Source organism: Podarcis muralis, chromosome 3, assembly GCF_964188315.1.
Source record: "Podarcis muralis chromosome 3, rPodMur119.hap1.1, whole genome shotgun sequence".
Taxonomy (NCBI): domain Eukaryota; kingdom Metazoa; phylum Chordata; class Lepidosauria; order Squamata; family Lacertidae; genus Podarcis; species Podarcis muralis.
The window spans coordinates 25,245,142-25,271,231 of record NC_135657.1 but is presented as its reverse complement, the minus strand read 5'-3'; the positions used below and the strand labels follow the sequence as shown (position 1 = coordinate 25,271,231).

Sequence of the window (26,090 nt, the reverse complement as noted above, 5' to 3'; positions counted from 1 at the left end):
TGTCTGTCCATTCCCAGCAGCAAGGGCTGTTGGACTGGCTGGCTGGGCTCCCTGGCCTGCTTGCTTGCTCTGAGGCCGCCTCAGCTCCTGGCAACCAACACTCCTTGACCATCCCAGGGTGCCACAGAACACTGGTTGAAGACCACTGTTATACTGCATTACAGCAGATCTAACTATCTCTCCCTGCTTAGTTTGGGTGGTAGGAATATCTACACTAAGAAGTACTCTAGTAATTTATGCAAAATAATGACAACTATTACATATGCTGCTGCTAAGAGAGTCCAGAGTCCACTTTCCTCTTCTGTTAGTGCTGATCTTATTAAAAGTGTGATATGATATATGCTTCTCTCTCCTCATCTCCCCCAGCTCATGTGGCACCTAATCATGTGGAGTGGTAAGAATGAGCTACAAGATTTCATCATGCATTTCCTTTAGTAAATGTTCTCAAGAGAGAACAGGTAACGGTTTGGGGCAGGAACCCTGTGACCACTGGCCTGGCCTGTTTTGTTCTGCTCCGAGCTTCCATATCCTGATACTCTAAAACTCTACTTGTGTGGCACATAATTCACCAAGTGCTATGTGATTCAAATTCAGAAACAGATTTTATTTTGTTTTCTTTTAAAATAGAAGTCTGTACATTGTGACCTTACATAACGACTCGTCTATTGAAGTCTATTGGGCGTACCACTGAACTCTCTTTAAGTTGATGGCCCGGTGGGATTCTCATAGTGTGCACCTACATACATATTTCTCTGTGGGAGGTTAGAACATAAACTATGGCAAGCATACAAAAAAGCAAGCAGTGGGGATCAACACAAAATAATAAATTACACCAGGACGCAAGCTAGTTGCAGAATATTCACATAATGGTTATATTATGCCAGAATATTTTAATTAATAGCCTAGCACCTAGTTAACAAACTGCCGTTTGGCTTGTTAATAACAGGAAAAGGAAAAGGAAATCCTATCAATGAAACAATGTTTTCAAAAGTATACTGTATTAATTTCTCTAGAATACACACTACTTAGAAAGAGGTGATTTTTGCCGTTTACAAACAAATATCTTCAATACTAAAAATTTCTATATATACAGGTACTCTTTTTTTGAAAGAGCTTATTTGCAAATAGTCAGCTTTAACATGAAAAATGACAAAGGACAGCCAGTGGTAAAGTTGTTTTCTGCATGCAGTTTGGGATATGTGCAGTAGGTCAAAATTCAACCATGTCATCTCCCATTAAAGCATTTGTAAGGAATCACCCTAGTTTTCTTAGGGTCCCCAGGAGTGGCAATATGGCTCTTTGCTGGCAAGTTGTTGCCTTCAGTTCTTTACTGTTGTACAGGAGGATCTTCGCAGCAGGAGAATTTCAGCTCATCGCACATAAAGTGCTTTCGCCCCTTCACTCTGAGCTTGTATTTGGTGCTTTGAGGAGCAGGTTGACAGACTTACTGGTCCTTGCTTAGTAGCATATTCACTACAAAGCAGAGTTCAAGAAATCAAGAAGTTCAGCGCGGTTTCGATCTCGCTGGAAATAAAAAAGCCAGTGAATTTAAAACTATTTTATAAATGCTTTCAATAGCCAGTTCAAACTATTAGAAACTCATTTTGTAGCCTTTTGTAAGGGGTGGTTCTGTTTTGCTTCCAAACTCCTAGGCTTTCAGTCACCTGAGTTCGTTATATCATTAGGGGGAATGATATAAAATAATTCAATAACAGAAAAATCACTAGAAAAACTAGAAGGCCTTTAAACATAAAGAGGTGTTTTTTAAACAAACTCAAGGAATGCAGAACATTATGAGAAAAGCTACAGCTTTGATCCAGCTGCCATTTCAAGTAGCAACTGGTCATTACAGATGTGTATATCCATCTGTATGAAAAGATACGTCCAGACAGTTTGACAGGGTTTGGAAAAGCATTGCAATGTAGGTGTACATTTGCATTGGCAGTACAGGACCCCCTGGACAGATAAGTCCAGTCAAAGGCAACTATGGGGTTGCGGCGCTCATCTCACTTTCAGGCCGAGGGAGCCAGTGTTTGTCTGCAGACAGCTTTCTGGGTCATGTGGCCAACATGACTAAACCGCTTCTGGCGCAATGGCACACCATGATGAGTGCTAGAGCCCACGGAAATGATTGGCAGTAAATACAGATCTAGATCAAGGTGTAGACCAAAAGTGGATTATGAATTTACATAGCTCTGATGCTACAACTGAAGGGAAAACAAACCAGTAAACCACCTCCCCCCTCCCCTAAGGAAGCAATAAAAAAGTTTAAAATGTTACCTCTTTATCCTTTTTACTCTTCTTTACTTTCATCTTAATTTTCTTCCCTGTGATCATACTGTAGTTCTGATTCTTCTTTTTATCTTTCAAGTACTAAAAGAATGTATTTGATACATAAATAAATATGTACCATTTTAAATTATCTATATTGCTATTGTTGTTGTTAATTTATTAAATTTGTATACCGTCCTTCATCCGAAGATCACTGGGCGGTTCACAACATAAAAATACAAAACGAGAATACAAACTACATAATAAAAACAAGAACAAAAAATCTCAATCACCGCCCTCCTGCAAATACATTTAAAAGGACCTAGAATGTTAATCAGCCAAAGGCCTGACTAAAGAGAAATGTTTTTGTCTGGTGCCTGAAGATAGGAAATGAAGGCACCAGGTGAGCCTTGCTGAGGAGAGCATTCCACAAATGGGGAGCCACCACAGAAAAAGCCTGTTCTTGTGTTGCCACCCTCCGGAACTCTTGTGGAGGAGACACATGAAACAGGGCCTCTGAAGATGATCACAGGGTTCAGGGAGAGGTGTTTTTTGAGGTATTGTGGTCCGGAGCCATTTAAGGCTTTATAGGTCAAAACCAGCACTTTGAATTGAGCCCAGAAGCTAACTGGCAGCCAGTGCAGTTGGACCTGGTTCAAAGTGCCTTGCCCTAGTGAGAAACGTGGCTGCTGAATTCTGCACCAGCTCACTTTGTTCAGAGGAAGCCCTACATAAAACTTGTTGCAGTAATCTAATTTAGATGTTACCAGAGCAACAGAAGTTAGGCTATCCCTGTGTAGATAGGGGCGCAGCTGGGCCATCAGCCAGTGCTGATGGAGGACACTCCATGCCCCTGAGACCACCTGAATCTCAAGCGACAGCAAAGGATCCAGAAGTACTTCCGAGCTACATGCCCGCTTCTTCAGAATTATGTGTGGCTTACAGGGAAAACAGAAACATGTGCAAATATGTAATGAATGGACCTCTTAAGCCAAAACAAACAGGAAATCAAAAATCTTAAACTGATTTAAGTTGGGGGGGGGGGGAGGGAAATCTGACCCAATGGAAACAGCCTAAACACAAAATACTCAGGATTCTTCAGGGTCAGACAGAGACTAAAACAGTAGATTCTATGAATCTGGTGAAAGTAATACTGAAAGAGTTTCACTCTCCTGAAGTTCATTCTGCTCAATCACACCTGTGGTAATGGTGCCGAACTAGGACTGAGGAGACCTGGGTATCAATTTCTATTCAGCCAAGCTCACCTTGGGGCAATTATACAACGTCAGCCTAAACCTAACTTAAGGGTTGTTGTGAGGATTAAACAGGGGTGGGGAGACTGTGTCTGCCACCCTGAGCTCCTTGGAGAAATACCAGATAAAAATGTACAATAAATATGCCACAGTGTTTGTTCTAATAGCAAGATGTAGTTCAACCTTTAGAAAGGTAATCAAAACAGAAAATCTAAGTAATTCTACTGCCCATTTAAATACTTTTAATCATAGACACTTATGAGCTAGTCTAGTTCTGTGGGGGAAAATTGACACACTGCCAGGCATTCAGTCTTGCACCTACCTTAGAAAGCTGTACAGGACCTGACTTTTCTTTCTTTTTCTTCTTTTCTTTCTTTTTCTTCAACTTATCTTTTTTTCTCTTCTAAAGAGATAAAAACATGCGCAGGCATTTCTTTATGTCTGATAGTAGCCACAGAGCACCTATACAGATTCACATTAATTTATGCACTGCCTACAGAGACCTAGCAGACCAATCTCCCTATTTATTTATTTATTGGCAATATTTATAAGTTGCTAACCAGAGTTCGGGACGCGGGTGGCGCTGTGGGTAAAAGCCTCAGTGCCTAGGGCTTGCCGATCGAAAGGTCGGCGGTTCGAATCCCCGCGGCGGGGTGCGCTCCTGTTGTTCGGTCCCAGCGCCTGTCAACCTAGCAGTTTGAAAGCATGTCAAAGTGCAAGTAGATAAATAGGGACCGCTTACTAGCGGGAAGGTAAACGGCGTTTCCGTGTGCGGCTCTGGCTCGCCAGAGCAGCGATGTCATGCTGGCCACGTGACCCGGAAGTGTCTCCGGACAGCGCTGGCCCCCGGCCTCTTGAGTGAGATGGGCGCACAACCCTAGAGTCTGTCAAGACTGGCCTGTACGGGCAGGGGTACCTTTACCTTTACCTTAACCAGAGTTCACCAACCTTTTGAGGCCAGTGGGCATGTTTGGAATTTTGAGAAAGTCCTGTGGGTGACAGTCCAGAAATGGTTGCTATGGGAATGCAGCATAAAACAAACTGGCTGCTGTAGGGTGATGGATGGTGCTTGTAGAGAGCTGTGCCTTTGTCTACACAACCTGATTTCAAACCACGAGGGCAAAGGAAAGCAGGCTCCCAATGTCATTGTGACATCTGGAGACTGATAGGTGCTACCCATCCAACTTGGCTCACAGGGGATCAGGGAACCATGGATTTGACCTGCTGGCCAGTTCTAGTTCCTTAACCCGGCTCTACAGGTACCTGCTAATCAACTGTTGAGCTCATTTAGTTCAATCCTTAAATAGAAGTCCAATCTATGAATGAACATGCCAGTAGCATGCTTCCAATGATACATTTTCTCCAGAACCCACTGTTAGCAGCCATATGACCCACCCACATTATCCGCTAACAGGCATCCAACCCATCATATGAGGATCACTGTTGTAAACTCAAGTCACATCCGCAGTGAGTCGAACCAACAATGAGACATGCATTTCCATGGATATGGAGTTCATAGGTCCATCACCAAAGCAGCTGGAAGACAAGCAATCTTCACATGCCACCTCCATGAGAGGTTGTCACATGTCAGCAAGCAATGTAATCTGCTAAAAGGAAGTTAGTCAGAGTAGCATAATCTCTCGTTTGGGTCCAAATCATATTCTGTCTGAATCCACAGAAGAAAATTACAAAATATTTTGTGCTCAAAAACATGACATGTTGAACAAAGCACAAAGAAGAGCTTTTCAGCAGCACTGATTTTTCATCTCTGCTTTATCTGTTAATCTTGGCCTTACCTTTTTGTTCTGTTTTTCCTTTTTCCTTTTCTTTGATTTTGATTTGGGAGAATCTAGGAATTAAAATTAAAACAAACAAACACGTATTATGGCTTGAACGATGTTACATGAATCAGAGTTGTGTTACAGAGTTGTGTTCCTGAGAAGGTGGAACTAGTTTTCGTTTATGTATGGATATACAAGACACCATTTTGAATCAAGATTGCAGACCAAAATGTTCCAATCTGCACGGATTTGGACACCTCTAAAGATGGCACCATCAAATTTGGCACCAATGTTTACATGACCAAGGAGAAGTGTTTTAGTCTATGGATGGAATTCAATGTTGTGCCCCCTCCTTTCCTTGCTGGCTTGAGTATCAGGTCTATTACATTCAAGCATCTCCACCATGCTAAATCAGGTTCTCACAACAACAAAGTCATTAAGACAGTGCACAGTTAAGCTCCTACAAAATGCAGGTTATCGATCTATGCTTGGTCTGGGCTTGGAAGTTGTCAGTATTTGCTGACTTGCTGTCAGTATTTGAAGCCATCGTATACTAAACATATTACTTCAATGCAGAGATGAAATCATACCTCTACTACTTGAGCTGCTTCTGCTGCGTGAAGCAGAGGACCTTGAGGAAGAACTTGAAGATGAGGATGTTGAAGAACTAGACGACGTAGTGGAAGAAATTGAGGTGGACCTGCTCCTGCTGCGTTTTCGCTTCCTCTTTTCTCTCTCTTAAAGAAAAAAAAAAACCCAGAGTACAGGAGCACTGATTAGGATTTACGTTTTTTGATACATTAGATTAGAAAATCCTGATTTTAAATGGTTTTTTTTTTTAAAAAAAAGCTTCAGTACATTTTTAATTCTTAATAGCTACCATTCAAAGGCAAAACACAGATTAATCAAATTGATAATTAAATAATAAAAAGTGAACACATATATTTATTTACTGCATTTCATAGGATCATATAATTGCAGAGTTGCAAGGGATCCTGAGGGTCATTCAGGCCAAACCCCTGCAATGCAGGAATCTCAACTAGATCGTACATACAGAATTATTTAAATCCCATCTTCCTTCCATCATGAAATAGTACACAAGACAATACACAAGCAATTCCCAGGTTATCTATCCAGGCACCAACGAAACTCAGAAACGCTTAGCTTCAGCAAGGTGGCTGAATATTGCACTACAACACTTCCAGAAGATAAGTCTAATTCACATAACAGTATGTTACATACTGAAGATAAAGCAAGTTGACTTTGCAGTGATCAGAGAGTGCTGATTAAGTAGTGTGACTAGTTCCAACACAACCCACAATGCCTTCAAAAACCTTCAAGAAGTTGAGTGAACTTAAAAACACTGTGCTGCAATCTGGAAATGTGCCAAAGCATCTGAAAGACTGGTTCAAAACACCCAAATGCACTTTTAAAAAAAAGGTGTGTAAACCAATAGTTAGCATTTAATTGGCTCTGATACAAGCGATATACATTCAGGGAGTGTAAAACCTGAGAATGCTCTCTATTGAAGTTACTGTCACAGACTCAACAATTACACTTACCTCTTCCTTTAGTTTTCTCTTGCGATGTTGCACACAGCGCCCCACCTTTCTCTTCATGTCTGTTATCCATATCTATGAAACATATATATTTATATATACACAAACAAAATTGTCAAAAATATTTTCTGTGGAAGAAACTGAAACTACCTGTTGAGATGGAGTTTTTCTACTACCAGGAAAGACTAATGACCTTGGTACTACTGAATTTTAAGCATCTGATCTAATCTAAGCAGTTGAAACAGATTTGGGCATACAGTATCAGGTTTAGATTAGAGTCTGTTTCAACTGCTTAAAGTGTTAAACCACACTTCAATAATTGTGCACAAGTGGTAACACCAACAGTATGAGGTGTGTAAGTAAACAACCAATGAGCAAAAATGAATTTCTTAAGGACCAGCTTTGTAGCTATGCGGTAACTTCAGGCATGATTTGCATGGCTACATGTGAAAAAAATATTCATGCCAGTGGCACATCATCAATGCAACTTGTTTGTACAGCCAAGCCTGGGGAGTCTCTGAAAAGATTTCATGTTGCATTTAGACACCTAAAAAACTCTTCATTCAAGAGAAGCTGAAAGTCTCTTGAAATTCTATAAAAGAGTAGCCTTGGAAATGCAACATTATACACATTTCATCACTCAGGGTACTTGCAGAAGCTAAATAATGTAACTCCCTAACAAACACACTTAGTTACTCCTCAACAAACACACTCTGGCCATGCTTTTGGAGTCTGAACCGGTTGTCAAACTACAGTGGTCCTTCGGGTTACAGACGCTTCAGGTTACAGACTCCGCTAACCCAGAAATAGTACCTTGGGTTAAGAACTTTGCTTCAGGATGAGAACAGAAATCGTGCAGCAAGCGGCAGCAGGAGGCCCCATTGGCTAAAGTGGTGCTTCAGGTTAAGAACAGTTTCAGGTTAAGAACAGACCTCCGGAACGAATTAAGTTCTTAACCCGAGGTACCACGGTACACCAAAATGAGTTCTCTCCCTCTCTCTCTCACCTGGGGTAGTATGGCTGTCTGTATTGCTCTACCATGCAATAAGTTCCAGAAGCTTAACTGTGTTAACCTGTTACAGTAAACACAAAATGGGATTTTGGGACACTTACTTTACTCTTTCTCGAATAGGTTTTCATGGTCTAAAGCACATTTCATCAGATCCAGATAGCTATAGCATTCTATCATCCATTTGCAAAGTGCTTGAGAGAAAACAAGAGGCCATGTCTCTGCCCTGAGAAACATACAATCTAAAAACTGACAGAGGGGGTAACAAGGAAGTGCAGAGCTGTGAAAGCTCAGGAAAAACAGATGGAGAATGTGTTATTCCCCCACCCCTTCTTCACTGTTACAGATACTTGGGCAGTTACACCAGGTTTTGTGCCAACAGCTTTATGAGGAAAGTGGGCACTGAGGAAGGATTTGAGGAAAGAGAAAAAATTGCATCACAAAAGTGATGTGCGAGATAGTTCCAAATGGGGAAAGGCAGTCTTCTGAGGGAGCAGAATACCTTTGGACAGCTGGAGGTGATAGAGCTACATGAGCAAAGGTCAAAAGCAGGGATGTTTCAGGACATAAGAATGGAGAGATCAGGAGGGGCAAAGTCATGGAGGGTTTTGATAGCAAAGATGAGGAACTATTGGACCAGACAGGGCATCACATTATTTGAGGGAGGAATGATTTTAACAGCAGAAACAAACTGTTTTGTGGCACCTTAACCCTCTTTTGGGAATGGTCATTGTTAATAATGTAGTTGCTACTGTCCGTGCTTTCTGCATTTCATTTCCCTCTAACTTCACAGATTCACAATTCCATCTCACTGTTGTGTGACACACACACACACACACACACACACACACACACAGAAACACACCCCGCTCAAGCAGCAGTTTGTCTGTCTAGTCCAGGGGTCAGCAAACTTTTTCAGCAGGGGGCAAGTCCACTGTCCCTCAGACCTTGTGGGGAGCGAGCTTGTATTTTTTTTTTGGGGGGGGGAATGAACGAATTCCTATGCCCCACAAATAACCCAGATATACATTTTAAATAAAAGGGCACATTCTACTCATGTAAAAACACACTGATTCCCAGACTGTCCGCGGATTGGGCCGGATCTGGCCCCCAGGCCTTAGTTTGCCTACCCATGGTCTAGTCCACAGAAGCTTACACTATTAATACATTTGTTAAAATTTAAAGTGCCACTCAGCTCTCTGTTGTTTTTGCAAATACCCCTCTGGAACGTAGCTGGATGGAGATGATGGAACCAAGGTGAGGCAATGGAAGACCAGAGAGGAGAGCATTGCAGCAACGTAGGCCAGGGGGCAGAGGGACAAGGGTCTTTCCCCAGGGCTCAGAGAGGAAAGCCCCTGGTGTGTATGGGTGGGTGTTTTTTGCAATGCTCTGAAGTGAGAAGTAACCATGACCTGGCAATGGACTGAATATGGAGAGCAAGGCAGGGAGATGTCAGTGTGCCTGTCCAACATCAGGCAGAGAGGTATAGAGAAAGCGAAACAGCAAGGGGCTGTCTCTATCAAGGTTTTCACGCAACAGGTCAAAGTCATACCAGATAAGCGCAGTAGCAATCCACAAAACAATGCATTGGTTGGTTTTCAAGGTGCCGCTGCAAGGTTTGCAGGAGATAGTATGGCAAGTTTGTCCCCCACAGCAGCACATTTGTAATGCGTGGAAAAGATGGTTAGTTGTTTTCACGAGAGGGAAGATTCACAATCCCTCACGCTGAGAACCAGCCCCACGCTTCTAGGAGCGGCGGTGACAGTTACTCCGGATTAAAGCGCTCCTTTGTTTTTTTTTACGCGGGGCGCCCCACGGAAGCCAAAATACGAATATAACCCCCCTCGCCCCCTAACCGGAGCCCCTCGGGCCCGTTTACACGCGTGTGGTGCGACTCCTGCCGTCGACAGAAACAGCAGCAGTTATTCACCACAACAATCCTCTCAGAGCCCCGCCGCGTACGAGGCGCCTCAGGGACCGGGCGGTGCGCAGGGCGGGCGGTTTGCGGGGAGAAGGCCGACTATTCCCCGAAAGCGCGCCGGGCCTATGAGGCAGCAGCTAACGGGCCTTCCGGCCTGCCCAGGACGGCGCTTACCGGCGGCGTCGGCGGCGAAGGCGACCAGCAACCGGCGGCCGTCGTGGCCCCAGGCGCTCCGGGAACCCGGAACCACAACGCGGAGCACCGCCGCCTGCCGGGACAGGGCCAGCGCCGATATCCGGGAAATGGCGGGAGGCGAAAGGCGCTCGGGGTCGGCGCCTCCCTCACGACTCCCGGCTGCTCGGGGCGCCGCGCTGAGGGGGAGCCGGAGGAGCGAAAATAAGTGTGTGTATGGGGGGAGGAGACTGAGCCCGGCTTAAGCCTGCGCGCGTTTACTCAGGGGTAAGTCCCCGTGTTCTGTGGGGTCTACTCCCTGGTAAGAGCGCTCCAGGCGGCCCACCTGACAGGGGTGTTTGGCGGAGGGGAACGGCAAAGCCTGCGACGACAACCACGCTGAGCGTTATCGAAGGGAAATGGCTCCTAATTAGCAGCAGCGTTTCATTTCCTTGCTGAGGGGAAAGGAAGCCGTGGGGTGTTTTGTTTGTTTGTTTAAGCGGGGGCGGTGGGGGGGGGCAGCTGCCACCCCCCAAAATCAAGTAAATAAATAATAATACTCAACTGACCAATTGTATTGCAGGTAACTCGGTTCTGCCCGCCCCAAACCTAAAGCCTGCCCCTCCCCAATAAATCCTGGCTGCGCCCGTGTTTTTTAAACCGTTGTCATCATTTATTTTTTTAACCTCGGTCGGTATCTGTATTGAGGCAGGCAGGCAGGCAGGCAGGCACACTTTTACATGTTTTTTATTGTGAATGAATAAAAGCATAACATTCTTTTATATATAATAATTTTTATTAGTTTTCAATTACAATCCAGTAATAGCTTCATTATAACAATAACAATTTATAATACAGCTATTAATACCAATAGTTCAAATACCAAGTTATATAATTTAGATAAGGTGCTCCCCCCACGTGCTAGAATTGATGGTTTGTTTGCTTTATTTCCGTGTTCCAAAATCTTACTAATTTCCATTGCATTCTGGTCATAATAATCCTTATACAACAACTACAATATTAATAACTTCTATCCGTGTTTACACATTAAATGATTTATAAAACTACAAGTGAGGAACTTAAACTATATCCTTGTTCTTCCTGTGTGTGGCAATTCTGTCCATGGTGTTTCTTCCTGTCCTTGTAAGATGCTATGTCTTTCTTTCCCCCAGTTGTTCCTGTTACCACCATGCCTTGGGTGAGACTGATATCCCATTGTTGTTCCAGAAATTTCTCCATTAAAAGCATAACATTCTTAATCTTCCAAAGCACGTCACATTCTGAGCTTGGCTTGAGCAAACCATTATAGACTTCCCATTTTACATCTTGGAGAGGAAGGATGATTTGTTTGAAAACTAGTACATTTTCCAGCTGCTTGTGTGTGTGTGTATGCTATTTTAATGTTCTTTAAGATGCATGTTTATCTAGTGGTTTGACATAAGCTTACACCCTGAAAAGCAACAACAAATTATTTTGTTTTGAAATAAATGTGGCACTAGTGGGCAACCGGTCCCACCAATTTTGTAAACTAGTTTTGTTTATTCTTGTAAACAAAAATGGATTTAGTTGATTATTCGGGGGGAAATCCGGTAGTAACAATAGGCATTATGCACAAAGAGGTTAAAGCCTTTAACACATTTATTATATCATTCCAAAAGCAGGGGTTTTGAAGAGAGGTTAGAGAGCCCTCTGGCAGTGTGGTACAGCGGTTGCTGGCTCCTATGCGGCATGTACGGAGAAAGGCAAATATGAGATTGCTATTCCCTTTACGTGTGTGAATAGCAACCTTGCCAACGAGCTGCTGAGGTACATAGACTCAAGAGTTGGAAGGAACCATGAGGTTCCCCCCTAATCCAACGCAGGAATCTTTTGCCCAATGTGAGGCTTGAACCCACAACCCTGAGATTAAGAGTCTTGTGCTGTACCAACCGAGATAAACAGATGAAGATGATTTTGCCAGTGTCATTGTTACTGTAGCACAATGGGGAGGAATGAGGCAAGAGTTCTATACCTGCATTTGCCTTATATGGGAGTGAAGCAAGGTCTTCCTGATTGTAACAACTCAGGAATTATGTAAATTGCATTCCTTCAATAAAGTTGCCATTGAAAATTTTGCAGTACTTGTGAATTGCAGTCTTTTCACTTATTGAGAATAATTTTGGGCAGGCTTGTTATGGAAGGACTATTTCAGAACAATAGGTACACGTGTAGAAAGGTAGCTAAAATATTTTCTCTCCCACCCACCCCTCTATAGAGAGCCAGTCAGCTCAGTGCATAGCAGCTCAGGTGAGCTATCAGGGAAGACAGTTTTTACTACATTTTACTACCTTCCCAATAATAACCTCCCAAATTACGGTAGATCAATTTCCAGACTACTTTTCCTTCTTGGGGCTGGAGGATTATGTATACCTAACCTCTTCCCCCAACCCCAAGTTTTGTGTGTTCTACTGTGTCTACAAAAATTAAGGTGGCAATAAGGAGGCATTGTTTTAGAAGCTGTTTGAGAGCTCAAGAATTCAGCAATACTTCATTCAGATGAGTCATTTAAGAACCATTGGCTTTTTAATATTTATTGAAAAATGTGAACCACTCATAACAAAAGGTTAAAAACCTACAGCAATAAATACATCAAACATATCTAAGAACATATCAACAAATTGGCACAGAAATGTAAACTTTATGGGGCCCAGGTATTAAAATGGAATATTTAAAGCAAATTCCCTCCTGTATTAAAAAAGGGAAGGACTTACAAATTCTCATTAGTAAAAGAATTAGAAAACTGCTTTTCTTTAAAAAAAGGAAAGAAAGCAATTTTAGCTTTACAGCCTCTTTAATAAATGTGGTCAACTTTACAAAAAAATTAACACACAAGGCAGTGATATGGCTGCAAATCCCAGCCTAGAGAATTCCATCTTTCAGAACTTGGAACCCACTAGGTGTATGCCACAATGCTTCCTTTGTCACCCTGCTATTCCAGCTGTGGTTGCAAGCCCCATCATAGTAAGGAAACAAGAATAGTAGACAATGCTATTAAAAGCAGTGAGCAGTGACCCCATTCTGAGAGGATGCGGAAAGAGTATTGCAAAGTGCCTGGTAATGCCTCAGGGCTGGATCTCACATCCCTGAAAAAACTCACAGCCTTACTTGCATTTCAACCTGTCATTAAAGAGTAAAAATAATTCAGTGCTTGTAAGATGGCAATTCAGTTTAGACAAAAATGAACATGCTTTCCAAGTTGTTTTGAAAATACACCTACACACTCAACATCAAACTCCCTTACACTATATCTATTAAAGCGCCACCCTTTCATGCTGAAAAACTACAACATCAATGCAATAAATCCTCACAACACCCTAGTATGGCAAATTACATCAACTAGAAAGAAGGGAGCAGAAAGAGAATTAAAACAACGTTCTTGTGGCAACTTCAAAGTATATCTGATTTCAGCCACACACCTATGTATTAAAATAAGTTCAGTGCTCATAATTCTTGCTGATTTCACGCCCCCAAAAAACCCACCATGGACTTTTGGTTTCAATATATTAATCTCTGCGTTTATGGAACTATCAAGACTCTCCTTTGCAGGAAAACATCACATCCATATTTACATAGAAATAATGGGATAGCTTTTGTAAAGTGCTTTTCTGTGTTATTTGCTGTAACCCATCTATGCGGAGAACCCAAATTCCATGCAATTAAAAAAATAAAATAAAGGCAACTGTTCAATCACCCTATTCATTCTGATATCTGAAGCAAGCAGATTACCGGTAATAAAGTGGGTGGCCGGAGAGATTTTTCCCTAGAAAAGTTCATATGGAACTATGGATGCTCAACTATGTTCTTTCCAGTGCTTTTTTTCTGGGGGGACACAAACCACTAAACATTTTGTGAATCTTTGTACTTTTGTCCATTTATTATATTTATTTTTTCCGATCTGAACTATAAAATAGTGATTTTCTTGAGTCAAAATGAGAGTACCCCTAAACATTTTTAAAAAGAAAAAAAGGTCTGGTTCTTTCTATTCAACTCCTATCACAACGGGCATTACAGGAGCTATCAAACTGTGGGTGATCAGATTGTTTGTGTTGCGCACACATGCGAACTCACCCTAGAAGTGCCACAGGACTGCTACTTGCAAAACTTTCAACTAACTGAAGTGCTTTAAAATCAGGATCTAGTGATCTTCCTAGATCCTAGATTTGCTTTCAAAAGATGCCAAAGTCATGCATTTTATGAAATAGGGCCTAATAGAGCAAATCCCAATGAATTAAAAAATACATAGGATCAGAATGTCAGTGGGGTAGATGGGAAGTGTGTCAATCTAACCTTCAGCCCAAGTTAATGTTAGAATTCTTGCCCCAAACTTGTGAAATGCCCCAAACATTCCCTAGTGAATAGCACCTCTAGCAATGCTTGTAACAGAGTGAGAAGAACTGATGAAGCTGCATTTGGGTTTTGGAATATTCTGCTGTAGTATCACCTGATAATGTGTCTCCTGAGATAAATAATGACTGAGTTAAGAGCTTTTCAGACATAAAAAAACTCTCTCAAATACCAAGTTTTGCTATATGCTTCAAATTCACCTCATTAGAGACTTGACCAGTTTTCTTAATGCAAGTTGAAAAAGTACCAAAGAAGTAGTCAAAACTATCAAAAAAGAATATAAAAGTAGGTCAGCAGAGTGAATAGCAGCTTTTCCCTGTTGTCTGAAAGCAATCCAGTTAAATCACCAAGCCATCATCACCTTTAACAGTTCTCTTCCAAGTTCTCTCATAATTCCTCGAGGTCAGTTAAATCCACCACTACTTTCAGGAAGAGTGTATCATCTCTGATGTATGTATTCTTCGCATTTTCGAGCACAGTATGAGCAACAAACCGAGGACACCCTGAGGCAACATTCATCTCTCCTTCAGGTCTCTTGAAGCTGCTGCTGTGAGGGTCGGCTTTAAAGGTTTCTGTTATGTGATGTTTCTTCCCACTTTGGTCCAGAAGCATAAGTGTGACCTTTTGCTTGAAAGGCCACGGTAACAACGAATCAAACTCTCCTCTCATCACTACAAAGTACAAGGAAACGTGAGTGCCCTTTCCTGAACCATCCCCATTCAGGTATGCTCTGGCAGACAACCTGTACCCACAGCGGCTGGTGTAAAAAGGCTGGCTGACTACAGAGGGACAGAGTCCTTCCATAGCCTCTTTTTTCTTCATCTTGTAGTCGACAATTTTCCAGATCAGTTTCCCATTGTAACTTGTCCCTTCTAGAAGTTTAAACCGTTCTTCGTTTTTGTTAAGTTGTGCCCTGTGGATACTGAGATGGACATCATGTTGGTTGGACAAGTCTTCCAGAACAACTAAGAGAAAGAAATGTGGGGAGATAAAAGAGGGTTACATACAGAGACTTACAAAGTTTGTATTAGACATCATTTTTACATATTTAACATCTAACTATCTAGAGCAGTGAGGGCCAAACTCCAGCTGTTTTGGGACTACAACTCCCATCATCCCTAGCTAACAGGACCGGTGGTCAGGAATGATGGGAACTGTAGTCCCAAAACAGCTGGAGGACTAAGTTTGGCCATCACTGATCTAGAGCAACTGTTCAGAGCCTGGCAATAACAGCTCCATTCCTTGTGATGCAACCTATTTTTTTCTGCAGATTGGGGGCAACGCTGAAGTCAGTGGTCTGTCCGTTTTTAGTAGGATACATGAATTTGGATTCTAAACTCTTTGACATGCAAACCTCTTGTAAAAAAAAAACTTAAAAGAGGAAGAGCACAACCCCTTCCATGCTTAACCCCTCCCCCCCAAAAAGACCAGCAAAATAACAATTCAAGCAATGGCTTTCTTTAATCCCAAAGGAGAGCACATAGGGAACGCAGGAGACCAGTGTGCCACTAGGTAACTATGTGGTTTGCTGAGAAAAGTACAGTGGTGCCTCGCAAGACGAAATTAATTCGTTCCGCAAATCTCTTCGTCTTGCGAGTTTTTCGTCTTGCGATGCACGGTTTCCCATAGGAATGCATTGAAAATCAATTAATGCGTTCCTAGGGAAACCGCCTTCAGACCAGGTCCGGGGACAGTCTGTCCCCGGACCTCTTCTGAAGGCTGGGGGGGGGGGAGGACAAGGGCTTTTCTTCCCACCCCCAGCATTTTAAAAAACCCCGGGACAGCGGAGGACTTCTCCGCTGTCCGGGGCGATCTTAAAATGCTGGCGGGCGGCATTTTAAAATCGCCCCGGGACAGCAGAGGACTTCTCCGCTGTCCGGGGCGATTTAAAAGCCCCTGGGAAGGCAGGCAGGGGGGACAAAGACTTTCGCCCCCCGCCAGCCTTCAGAAGGTGTTCCCTCCCCGCCGCCCGGCTTCGGAGCATCGTTCCGAAGCCGGGTGGCGGGGGCAGGTGTTCCCGCCCCACCGCCAGGCTTCGGAGGAGGTCCGAGGACAGTGGGGAAGACGCGCTGCGCTTCCCCGCTGTCCCGGATATTTCCCTATGGGCTGTCGTCTTGCGAAGCAAGCCCATAGGGAAAATCGTCTTGCGAAGCGCCTCCAAAACGGAAAACCCTTTCGTCTAGCGGGTTTTCCGTCTTGCGAGGCGTTCGTCTTGCGAGGTACCACTGTACACAAATAAACTTGTTAAAGCCTCAACTCCCCTCAATGGCGTTTTTAAATTTTAGATCTTAAGTAAACTAGACTAGGACACGGGTGGCGCTGTGGGTAAAAGCCTCAGCGCCTAGGACTTGCCAATCGAAAGGTCGGCGGTTCGAATCCCCACGGCAGGGTGCGCTCCCGTCGCTCGGTCCCAGAGCCTGCCAACCTAGCAGTTCGAAAGCACCCCCGGGTGCAAGTAGATAAATAGGGACCGCTTACTAGCGGGAAGGTAAACAGCGTTTCCGTGTGCTGCGCTGGCTCGCCAGAGCAGTGATGTCACGCTGGCCACGTGACCCGGAAGTGTCTGCGGACAGCGCTGGCCCCCGGCCTATAGAGTGAGATGGGCGCACAACCCTAGAGTCTGTCAAGACTGGCCCGTACGGGCAGGGGTACCTTTACCTTTACCTTTAAACTAGACTAGCTTACTACCCCCATAACACCAAAACACTTTAGGAAGAGAAGAATCCCCAAGGTACCTAAACGCTGCTCGTATGACTCCAGGAAAGCAACCTTTTGCTTTATATTATCAATGGTCTCCAGAAGTGGTCTCAGGCTGAATTTACTCTGCTGCTGATTTGCCATCTGCACCAGCTGCCTCACTTGTGTTTCCAGGCAGGCAGACTTATCAATGTGAATTGCCAAAGTCTTCAGTGAGATGGGGATGAGAGAGAAGGGAGAAGACATGCAATTTTAAAACAAAATTGAAGACGACAAACTAGTATTACAAATTGTTTATTAAAGTCTTCTATCATTGACTGCATTTCCCTCCTCCTTAAGAGTTTTTCCAAAGGTTTCTTTTCAGTTAGGATCATAAATCGTCTATCGTCACGATCTCAATTGTGCGAGCCGAAAAAGTCCAATGGCTTTGTCTTGCACAAATAGTTTTCTATCCCCTGGTCCTCTTTGCTTACTCCCACATTTCATGGTTGATGCTATGTCTGCAGCAATGATCTTTCCCAACGGTTTCAGGATATTTCCTTCCTTCCTCACTGCAATCTCAACAGTTGTGACAGTTTTAACCCTTCTGCTTTAGTACCATGCCATGGTATAGCTTTAAGAAAGTGCTTGTTCCTAGTGCCCTTCTTCCACCCCACTGCTAAAATTTAGATTGGAGGTTCTTGGAGATTTGTTATTTTGTTGGTTATTTTGTTGGTTTATGGAATTCTCATGTTACATATCCCAAACTGTACTTTTCTGCATTTCATTTCTTTTCTGTTTGCAGTCCCCTCCCCACAGGAAAATAAATATATGCTAATCAGGAAAACATTTCATTGGGTGGACCATAGATTGCAAAACTTAACAAATGTATTATATCATAAGTCCTTAATGTACCATAAGTCTCCAATGTTTCTGTTCACTAATTGAGCTGCATAAATAATTGTTTTTATCAAGAGCATGCAAACTTCAATTTTGTATCCCAGTTATGTGGGTTTCGCCCAATGCATGCAGGCCACAATCACCACACATGTGCAATCTGAAAGCACAGAGGGGTGGGAATCCATTTTTGCTTTCAGCATGCGAATGAACTATGAAAACAAAATGGAAATGATGCCCAGGCTAAGCAGAGCCAGAAAACCTCACATTTTAAACTGAATCTAGCACAGCACAGGCAGTATCTCCACAAAGATACTGCTGTGTTTTCTTTGAAGCAGTAACTCTGTTAGGAAGGAGGGTGGGATTACCTGAGTGCTTGCCAGTAAATTGCTATTTTTACCGTACAGCTGTGTAAACTGCCTGAAATCTCTCTCACACTTCTTAATTGTGTCTGCTAGCTGCTGTATTTCTCTCTCTTTGTGTTCAAGATTGTTATAAAGGTCGGAGATCTACAAAATGAAATGCGAAGGTGTAAATTCAACATTTTATTTTTAAAAAGACACAAAAACTGATAAAAAAACTGAATTATGAAGCAAGGATTATATTCAGCTAATGCTCAAAGTAGACCCATGTTAGAGCTAACACTGAATACAACCCAGAGGGTTTGCTCAGCTGTTAAGTGATGGACAAGCTAAGTAACAGCCCAAGGATAATTCCCACAATCACTTTCAACTGGGTCAGTTTTTAACTTGTGATCCACACAGACCCAACAACCAAGTATGGTAGCCCACCAGAGGCTTAACAATCTCTCTGTTTTTGTCCACTGCCTAGGACTATGACAGATTGATTTTGCCTCAGCTGCAACAAAACATGTCTGTCCTGCATCGGTTTCTACAGCCACAGCAGGCACTGTAACTCTCCCATAGTTTGACTTCACCCACGAAGACACACTCCTCCATTGTCTCCTAAGGCAGACACATGCCAACAAGGACACCCTGGAAAGTTTACAGTGTGTACAATCCCCCCCACACACACACTGATGCATGCTACACACATCAATAGCAACAGAAAAAGTGGTAGCCAACAATCAAAACCCATTGTTTCTAGGGTGTGGTTCAAATATGCATCAATGAGTACCATGCTGCTAGATTCAGAAGATTTTTCTTTCCTAAGAAAAGTGACACCTAACCTCACAGTGACTTTCTGTAGAACACACACTCACACTCACGCGCGTACACACACACACACACACACACACACACACACACAAAACAGTTTCTGCATGGTATGAGGAACTGAATCATGCTTTCCTGTTTCAAGCCAACTTTCTAAAGTTCATCTTATTCAAATGAAGGATCACTACACATTATAAATGTTGGAAGGTACCAAATGGCCCCTGACACATAAACACCCTTCAGAGAACAATAAGGGTGCCAAAAGCACTGCAGAAATAAAACTGAAGCAGATATATGGAAGATTAGTGTTACTACTTGCCCTTTCTTCACACAAAAGCTTTCACTGCACCCAGACTTTAACGTAATAACAACAACAGTACTGCAATCATATGGAAATGCAAAGGGAAGGGGCCTTCAAAGGGGGAGAAAGGGACTTTTTGCATGTAATAATAAAAAAAGATAACTGTCAAGCTACAGATTCTGAATTAGCAACATTTTTTTGCCCAGGGCTCCAGACTTCTGTCTGCATCTATATTTTCGACCAAACCTCATCCTTCCTTCTAGTTTGCTACATGAAAAAGTACTTGAGGCAAATTACCTTCTTGCTAATTTGCATACTCCCTTCTGCAAAGTGCTACTGTGAATCTGTAATGAGGGTATGTAAAAGTGGTGTGGGTGTGTGGTTCCCCGCCCCCAACTAGCTACTGTGTGTGTGGGCAATTGTCTCCAATAAAGATCTCACAAGCAGTAGTAATTTCTCCAAAATTAGCAAATTGCACAAGTACATGTGTAAGACACTTGTGGAACTAAGGGAAGTTTAGCCTCTTTGGAACCTCTTTGAATTTTTAGAACTGTCGCTTGTTTCCACTTAGACGCTGAAGGGTTTGAGAGGAAATGCCATGCTATACCTGATCTTCCAGCTTTGAGTTCTTATCTAAGATTTGAAGCATATGTTCTCTCAAGTACATATTCTCATGTTCTGAAAGTTTTCCTCTTTTAATCTAAAATGAGAATATAAACATGTAGTGAGAACAAAGCTAACCTGACACATTAGAAACTAAACAGATTTAAAATCATTCTAAAGCAAAAAAAAAAAATCAAATCAAAACAAAACAAAAACATAACAAGGGGAAAATCTCAGCAGGGATATTCTGAAAAAATTAAACCAGAGGAACAAAAAAAGGAGGATGAAGCAGAAAGAGACACTACTGTAGGACCATGGATGATTGCATTACAATACCTTTGTAGAACAGCCATACTTTTTATAAGGACAATCAATTTTCACCTCCGGACATATTGCGACATGCTCTTCTACCTGCAAATATTAACAAGTTTTAAATCACACATTAATTATAGGTGAAGAAGGTTTGTGCGTTATGACCTTTATTTCCTGCAAAAGAAGTACAAAAAGGAACTAGATTACATTCTCTGCATCGTCACCAAATCTAGTCATGGACAATGACAATAACAAAGCGGTCCACAGATGCTACTTTGTGCTCTTACATTATGCATGGATGGCAATGTCACATAATTACTAACACGAAGAAGGGTGGCAACTCGTACTGCCACATGCAGAGGCTAGCAACAGCTAGGGACTATTTTGCTCTTCTCTCAACAACACTGTTATCTTGCAATGAAATGAAAATAACATTGTACCTCTTTTGTCAGAATTATCTGTGGGCAGCCATGAGGACAAATCAAGGGATAATCGGGACAATCTGTTCTCTCGTGAGTCTGAAAACACATTGGGAAATCTGTTATTCAAGAGAAATGAAGAGGTTGGTTCTATTTAACACAAACCCAAAAGGCAGAAGCAATCATGTTGACCATCCACTAGGAAACGACAGTGCAAGTCCAACTGAAATGAACAATAGTGCTTTTTCAAGCACTCCTGCGCACTTTCCATCACTCCAAGGGTGGGGGGGGGGGAGAGGAGGAATGCACAATGCTCCAGTCAATTGTGGTTTTCATATATAAGGTAGGCATTTCTAACCTGCTGCATATTACAGACTTATTGTCATTACATCCCTCCCCGATTTTTATTTATTTATTTATTGCTTCTCATTTCTCTCTCTCTTCTACAGTGGAATAAAAAGTAAATGGCCCATGTCTAGAAATATGCACAGACAATTCAATCTGAGCTTATTGGCCTGCAACCAACACACCACAGCAGCCTGGGACTTGCAATGCTACACCTAACACAGGTATAACAGAGAAACAGAAGTGCATGTTATCATCGTAGTTTAAGCTCTTCAAGGCTGTGACAGAAAGAAGAGGGAGAGCAATATATATATATATATATATATATATATATATATATATATATATATATATGAGATTGCTCATATAGAGAGAGAGGGAAGAGTCACATTTAGGGTTTTCCACCGTGTTTTGGAGACATTTTTCCTAACATTTTACCTTTAAATCAATTGAAGTCACAGGCTGTTTGCAGTACTGGCACAGTTCCTTCCGATAGCTGCACTGCAAACCTAGGTGTTCTTGCAAATCCTTCCGAATAACTTTTTCACAACATCCTTCATTAGTGCACTGCACGCTTTCGAACAAACACTGTTGTAGGTGATCCTGTAAAGCAGAACCGTGTACTACCATATATTACCTGCATCATAAACATCACCATAGTATGTACAGGAGGCACATAAAACATGCCGCATTTGGGGATCTGCAAGGGAGGTCAGATGTCTCTCTAAAAACCCCATAGTCAACAACATTGTGCCTATATTCTGTTGGTTTCTTGTACCTTTGGGCGCACAATCATGGGGTAATGCAGTGAGCCACACCTTCTCAATAAAGCATTTGTTGTGGGGACAGTCACATCTCTCTCTTCCTCCATAAGCCTCTGTCTTTTCCTTTCCCATTGCCATGCACAAATCCTTCTTCTTCTGTTGTTGGTTTCAGAGTCCTGCTTCCTTCTACTATGCCCTTTTAAAATGTGAGGGGGTTTTTTTGGGGGGGGTTATTGGGTTGTTGTTTTTATTTTGATTATGTATTTTGTGGTTTTATATTTTGATTTTATTCTGTGAACCGCCCTGAGACCTCCGGGTATATTCTAATTCTAATTCTAATAATAATAACAACAGGAAAAGCTGGGGTAGAGCATCCGTCTTGTATACAGAAGGTCCCGAGTTCAATCCCTGGCGTTTCCTGGTTGGGCTGGGAGGAACCCCTGTCTGAAACCCTGGAGAGCTGCTGCCAGCCAGAGTGGACAGTACTGAGCTACATGGACCAATGGACTGACTCAATATAAGGCAGCTTCTGATGTATTCATCTAATTAATTTCCTCCTTCTTCTCCCCCTGTGCTGTCCCCAAATCTGCCCCAGAGGGTTACTGTTCCATTATTCTAAGTTGAGATTCCTATATTGCAGGGGGCTGGACTAGATGACTCTCAGCGTCCCTTCCATCTTTGCCTACAAAACATTTGCCTTAAGACCACACCGGTTTCTACCTAGGCATGTTCCTAGGCTTTTACACTCTGCTGTAAAGAAGCCCCCCCCTTTTAGATGCCCCAAATGCCAATATAAAGCACGTCTGGCACAATTAAGACAAGTTTCTTTTCTGTTCTTCCCTTTTGAGAAGAACACACAAATTTAATGCACAAATGGATAAAATGGTGTGTGTGTGTGTGTGTGTGTGTGTGTGTGTGTACCATGTACAGCACCTTGAGCATCTTGGGGTGTGTGGGAAGGTGACTTATAAATGAAATAAATACCGTATTTTTCGCTCTATAGGACGCATAGGATGGGAGAACAGGGGGAAAAATTCTCCCCCTCTCTGCTCAGCGCCCCTTCAGCGAAGCGGCAGGAGAAATGGAGCCCCTTCCATTTCTCCTCCCGCTTCACTGAAGGGGCGCTACGCAGAGGGAAAACTGTGCAGCGCCTCTCCAGCGAAGCGAAGCCTGGAGAGCAAGAGTGATCAGTGTGCACTGACCCCTCTCGCTCTCCAGGCTTCAGGCGGCCATCCGCAAGCCTTCGGAGCGCGGTGGGAACTCCTGCTGTGCTCCGAAGGCTTGCAGATAGCTGCCTGAAGCCCACGGAGCGCAGCGGGAGTTCCCTGGACTCCGGGGGCTTCAAGGGCTTCAGCGAAAGCATTGCAAAGCCTCCGGAGCGCGGGAGGAGCTCTCCCTCTGCGCTTCGGAGGCTTCACGTTGCTATCGCTGAAGCCAAGGAGCCTGCATTTGCTCCCTAGGACGCACACACATTTCCCATTCATTTTTGGAGGGGAAAAAGTGCGTCCTATAGAGCAAACAATATGGTAAGCTGTGGGTGGACAAGCTAAATTACTTGCATCCAATGTTCTTGCTCACTGCTGCCTGATTTATAAATCCATGTGCATAACATCAAGTGGTAAGATCACAGAAGCTGCACTATTCACCTTGAATTTGCAGGGATTGGATGGGAAGAATACAGATGCTTCATGCTCCCCCACCCACCCTCCTATGCCCTCAATACACATTTGGCAGGGTCAAAGCCAACGGCCTGCCTTTTTTCCACAACCACAGGAGATCTATTTAACAGGGAGAGAGAGAAAAAAACTGAGGTACCAGTGAGTAAAACAAGCAGTTTAAGAGCAATGCAATATCAAGTCTTTTATTTGCAGTGCGTTCCCACCCACACAGGCTGACGCTTCTCATACTCATAATGGGAAAATATATATTATGTTTAAAAAAGTATATTAAAAAAGAAAAGGGGGGGGGGAGTAGCTTTAGTAATAAGTGCAGTTGCTTCATGAAGGCAGAAAGACATAAAAACTTGGCTCAATTGATATCAAGAGTTGAGGAATGCAAACCTGATATCGCCCCAGAGACGTTTTCGCATTACAGGCTGGTGAATTTCTGCAAAACACTTGCAAATTGAGAACTTCCCTTTTACAGCAATTGTCTTTGAAAACCTAAATAAAAAGAGTATAAAAGCTTATTTCAAAGCACACGCAGAAGGTCCATAATTCACTATAATCTTTTAAAACTTAATGAAAAGCCAGTCTTGCTACAGAGGAAATTACCGTATTTTTCGCTCTATAACACGCACCCGACCATAACACGCATGTAGTTTTTAGAGGAGGAAAATCCTTAGGCATGCCACCCGTAGGCATTCCCTCCATAACACGCACAGACATTTCCCCTTACTTTCTAGGAGGTAAAAAGTGAGTGTTATGGTGCAAAAAATACGGTATGTGATAAACTAGTTTCCAGTGTTGAAGTTTGGGGAGTGAGGTTAATGCTAGTTTCAAATGCTTGAAGGGTCTAGAGGAGAGAGAGTAACTAGGCATCAGATGAGCATAAATTATATCAAACAAACCCCTTGAACAGGAAGGATTACGCTGGTGAAGAAATCTCAGCTCTCCTCCTCCCAACACACAGAATATCCACCTCAAGTTCCATACACAGCTCCATCTTCTCTGTTATTCAGGTTTGTTGTCTTTGAGTTCTCTCCAATCTGCAACTGCCCTATTGTGGAGGTGGGTCAGAGACAACAGCCTTCCGTTACTCAGACCCCACAATTGGCAGGGGAGGCCTTTTTGGGGGTGCCGCCGGAGGTCAGATGCTGTTGACCTGTGACAGGGCCATTTCAGTGTCAGTTTCCCATTTGTAGAATTGCCCTCCCTGTTCAGGTGCGCTTCTCTCCCCGACTGTTGACTTAGAAGTTTTTAAAACGTTCCTATTTACCCAGGCACCCGTCAATCCTGAAAATCGCTGGTTTCCAGAATGTTTTAAGCCGACTTCAAAATTTATGATTACTGATGTGTTTGCTACCATGGATAAAGGGCAGGAAATAAACTAAACGAACAGATAATTTTTCCACCCCTGCAGTAGTTGCAGTTTTATTTTCTGGGCATGAGGTCAAAGTGGTGGCTTTGAGCTACAAACCCTAAATGGCTTGAGATAGTATCTATTTTACAGGAAATGCCTCACCTCATAATACAGATCAGGATCATAAAGATCAGCCCAAAGGCTCTTGACTGTGTTAGCATGATGTGAAATCTTAACAGGAAGGGCTGGTAGGAAGCCATAAACTTGCTTCACAATTGTAAAACTCACTTTCCCCTAAAAACAGGAGTAGGAGGGGAAATAGATCTGGCCATTCCTGGGAGCTCTGGATTTCCAAGTTTGTTCTTCATGTTTTGATGATTAAAATTATTTAAACATTCTGGTATAAAAATCTCATTGGGCTCCAAACTCGAATAGGTTCTTCACGTACATTCAAATAATACTGCACACAAAACTGTTGAATCGATTGACTCCCCGCACCCTCCAAAGAATGTAAACAGAAATTATTTTCTTACTTCATGTAGTTTTATTACTTCTTTGTCCACAGGACAGGTGGGTACAGCATTCAGTTCTCTAAAGAGATCAGAGGTTATATTTGGTTTTTTAAAAAATCTGCTCTGGGGAAAGGATCAAAATTATATGCCTATTATAGCTGGCCCATTAAATTCCAGTTTTATCTGAACAAAAGAATTATTTTTAAAATCCCTCATCTTGCTGCATTTTAGACCGGTGCCGATTTCAGCATACCCTTTTCTCAAAAATGTCCTCCTCACCCATTTTAAATGATTCTAGAGTCTGTTGGCTACACTCGCAGCACCTCTTTAAATTGGAGTCCCACTGCCATGTTACCATACAGAGAGCTAAAGGGAAATTGCAAGAGGAAATTAAATTAACAAAGCCGGCAACCTAACAAGTAGCTTAACTGAGCATTAAGTAATAACCGTCACATAAATTGAGAGCACATAAAAATGCTAAGAACTGTGCAGAAGAGGAAAAACTGAATAAAAATCAACATAGTGTCAAAGCAGTCCTGTTAAACAGGGGTGGGGAGCCTGTGGTTCTCTTGATGTTGCTGGATTCTCAATAACCCTAGCCAGCATGGCCAGCGGTCAGGAATGATGGGAATTGTAGGAGAACAACATATGGAAGGCTGTAGGCTCCCCGCCCAGTGTTAAACTATGTTATAGATCAGATATAAACAAAGGATACTA

At 42.7% G+C, this 26,090-nt stretch overlaps 2 protein-coding genes across 6 annotated transcripts in view; both read right to left on the bottom strand.

The window, feature by feature from the left end:
• Window positions 1-583: 583 nt before the first annotated feature.
• On the bottom strand, window positions 584-10,424 carry LOC114594701 (uncharacterized). Of its 3 annotated transcripts, none has more exons than XM_028724715.2 (7): window positions 9,969-10,424; window positions 6,868-6,939; window positions 5,896-6,042; window positions 5,321-5,373; window positions 3,847-3,927; window positions 2,281-2,373; window positions 584-1,524 (listed from the first exon to the last, which is right to left on the bottom strand). In XM_028724715.2, exons 2-7 carry the CDS (start codon window positions 6,935-6,937, stop codon window positions 1,474-1,476), a joined length of 495 nt encoding a protein of 164 aa, XP_028580548.1. In that variant the 5' UTR covers window positions 6,938-6,939; window positions 9,969-10,424; the 3' UTR covers window positions 584-1,473. The 3 variants fall into 3 exon arrangements, with proteins under 3 accessions (XP_028580548.1, XP_028580546.2, XP_028580547.2); XM_028724713.2 differs by lacking the exons at window positions 584-1,524; window positions 9,969-10,424 and adding exons at window positions 1,535-2,149; window positions 9,426-9,721; XM_028724714.2 differs by lacking the exons at window positions 584-1,524; window positions 9,969-10,424 and adding exons at window positions 1,535-2,149; window positions 7,871-8,719.
• A 2,095-nt stretch (window positions 10,425-12,519) lies between these two features.
• The window catches only part of TRAF5 (TNF receptor associated factor 5), a 36,522-nt gene continuing 22,951 nt past the window's right edge, over window positions 12,520-26,090 (bottom strand). For all 3 annotated transcript variants that reach the window (XM_028724717.2, XM_028724716.2, XM_028724718.2), the window contains exons 3-11: window positions 25,395-25,452; window positions 23,901-24,002; window positions 21,515-21,679; window positions 20,753-20,830; window positions 20,337-20,411; window positions 20,005-20,097; window positions 18,290-18,430; window positions 17,084-17,252; window positions 12,520-15,313 (exon numbers count right to left, since the gene is read on the bottom strand). In XM_028724717.2, coding sequence (XP_028580550.2) covers window positions 14,736-15,313; window positions 17,084-17,252; window positions 18,290-18,430; window positions 20,005-20,097; window positions 20,337-20,411; window positions 20,753-20,830; window positions 21,515-21,679; window positions 23,901-24,002; window positions 25,395-25,452 — 1,459 coding nt within the window. In that variant the 3' untranslated portion in view covers window positions 12,520-14,735. The remainder of the gene's footprint in view (window positions 15,314-17,083; window positions 17,253-18,289; window positions 18,431-20,004; window positions 20,098-20,336; window positions 20,412-20,752; window positions 20,831-21,514; window positions 21,680-23,900; window positions 24,003-25,394; window positions 25,453-26,090) is intronic.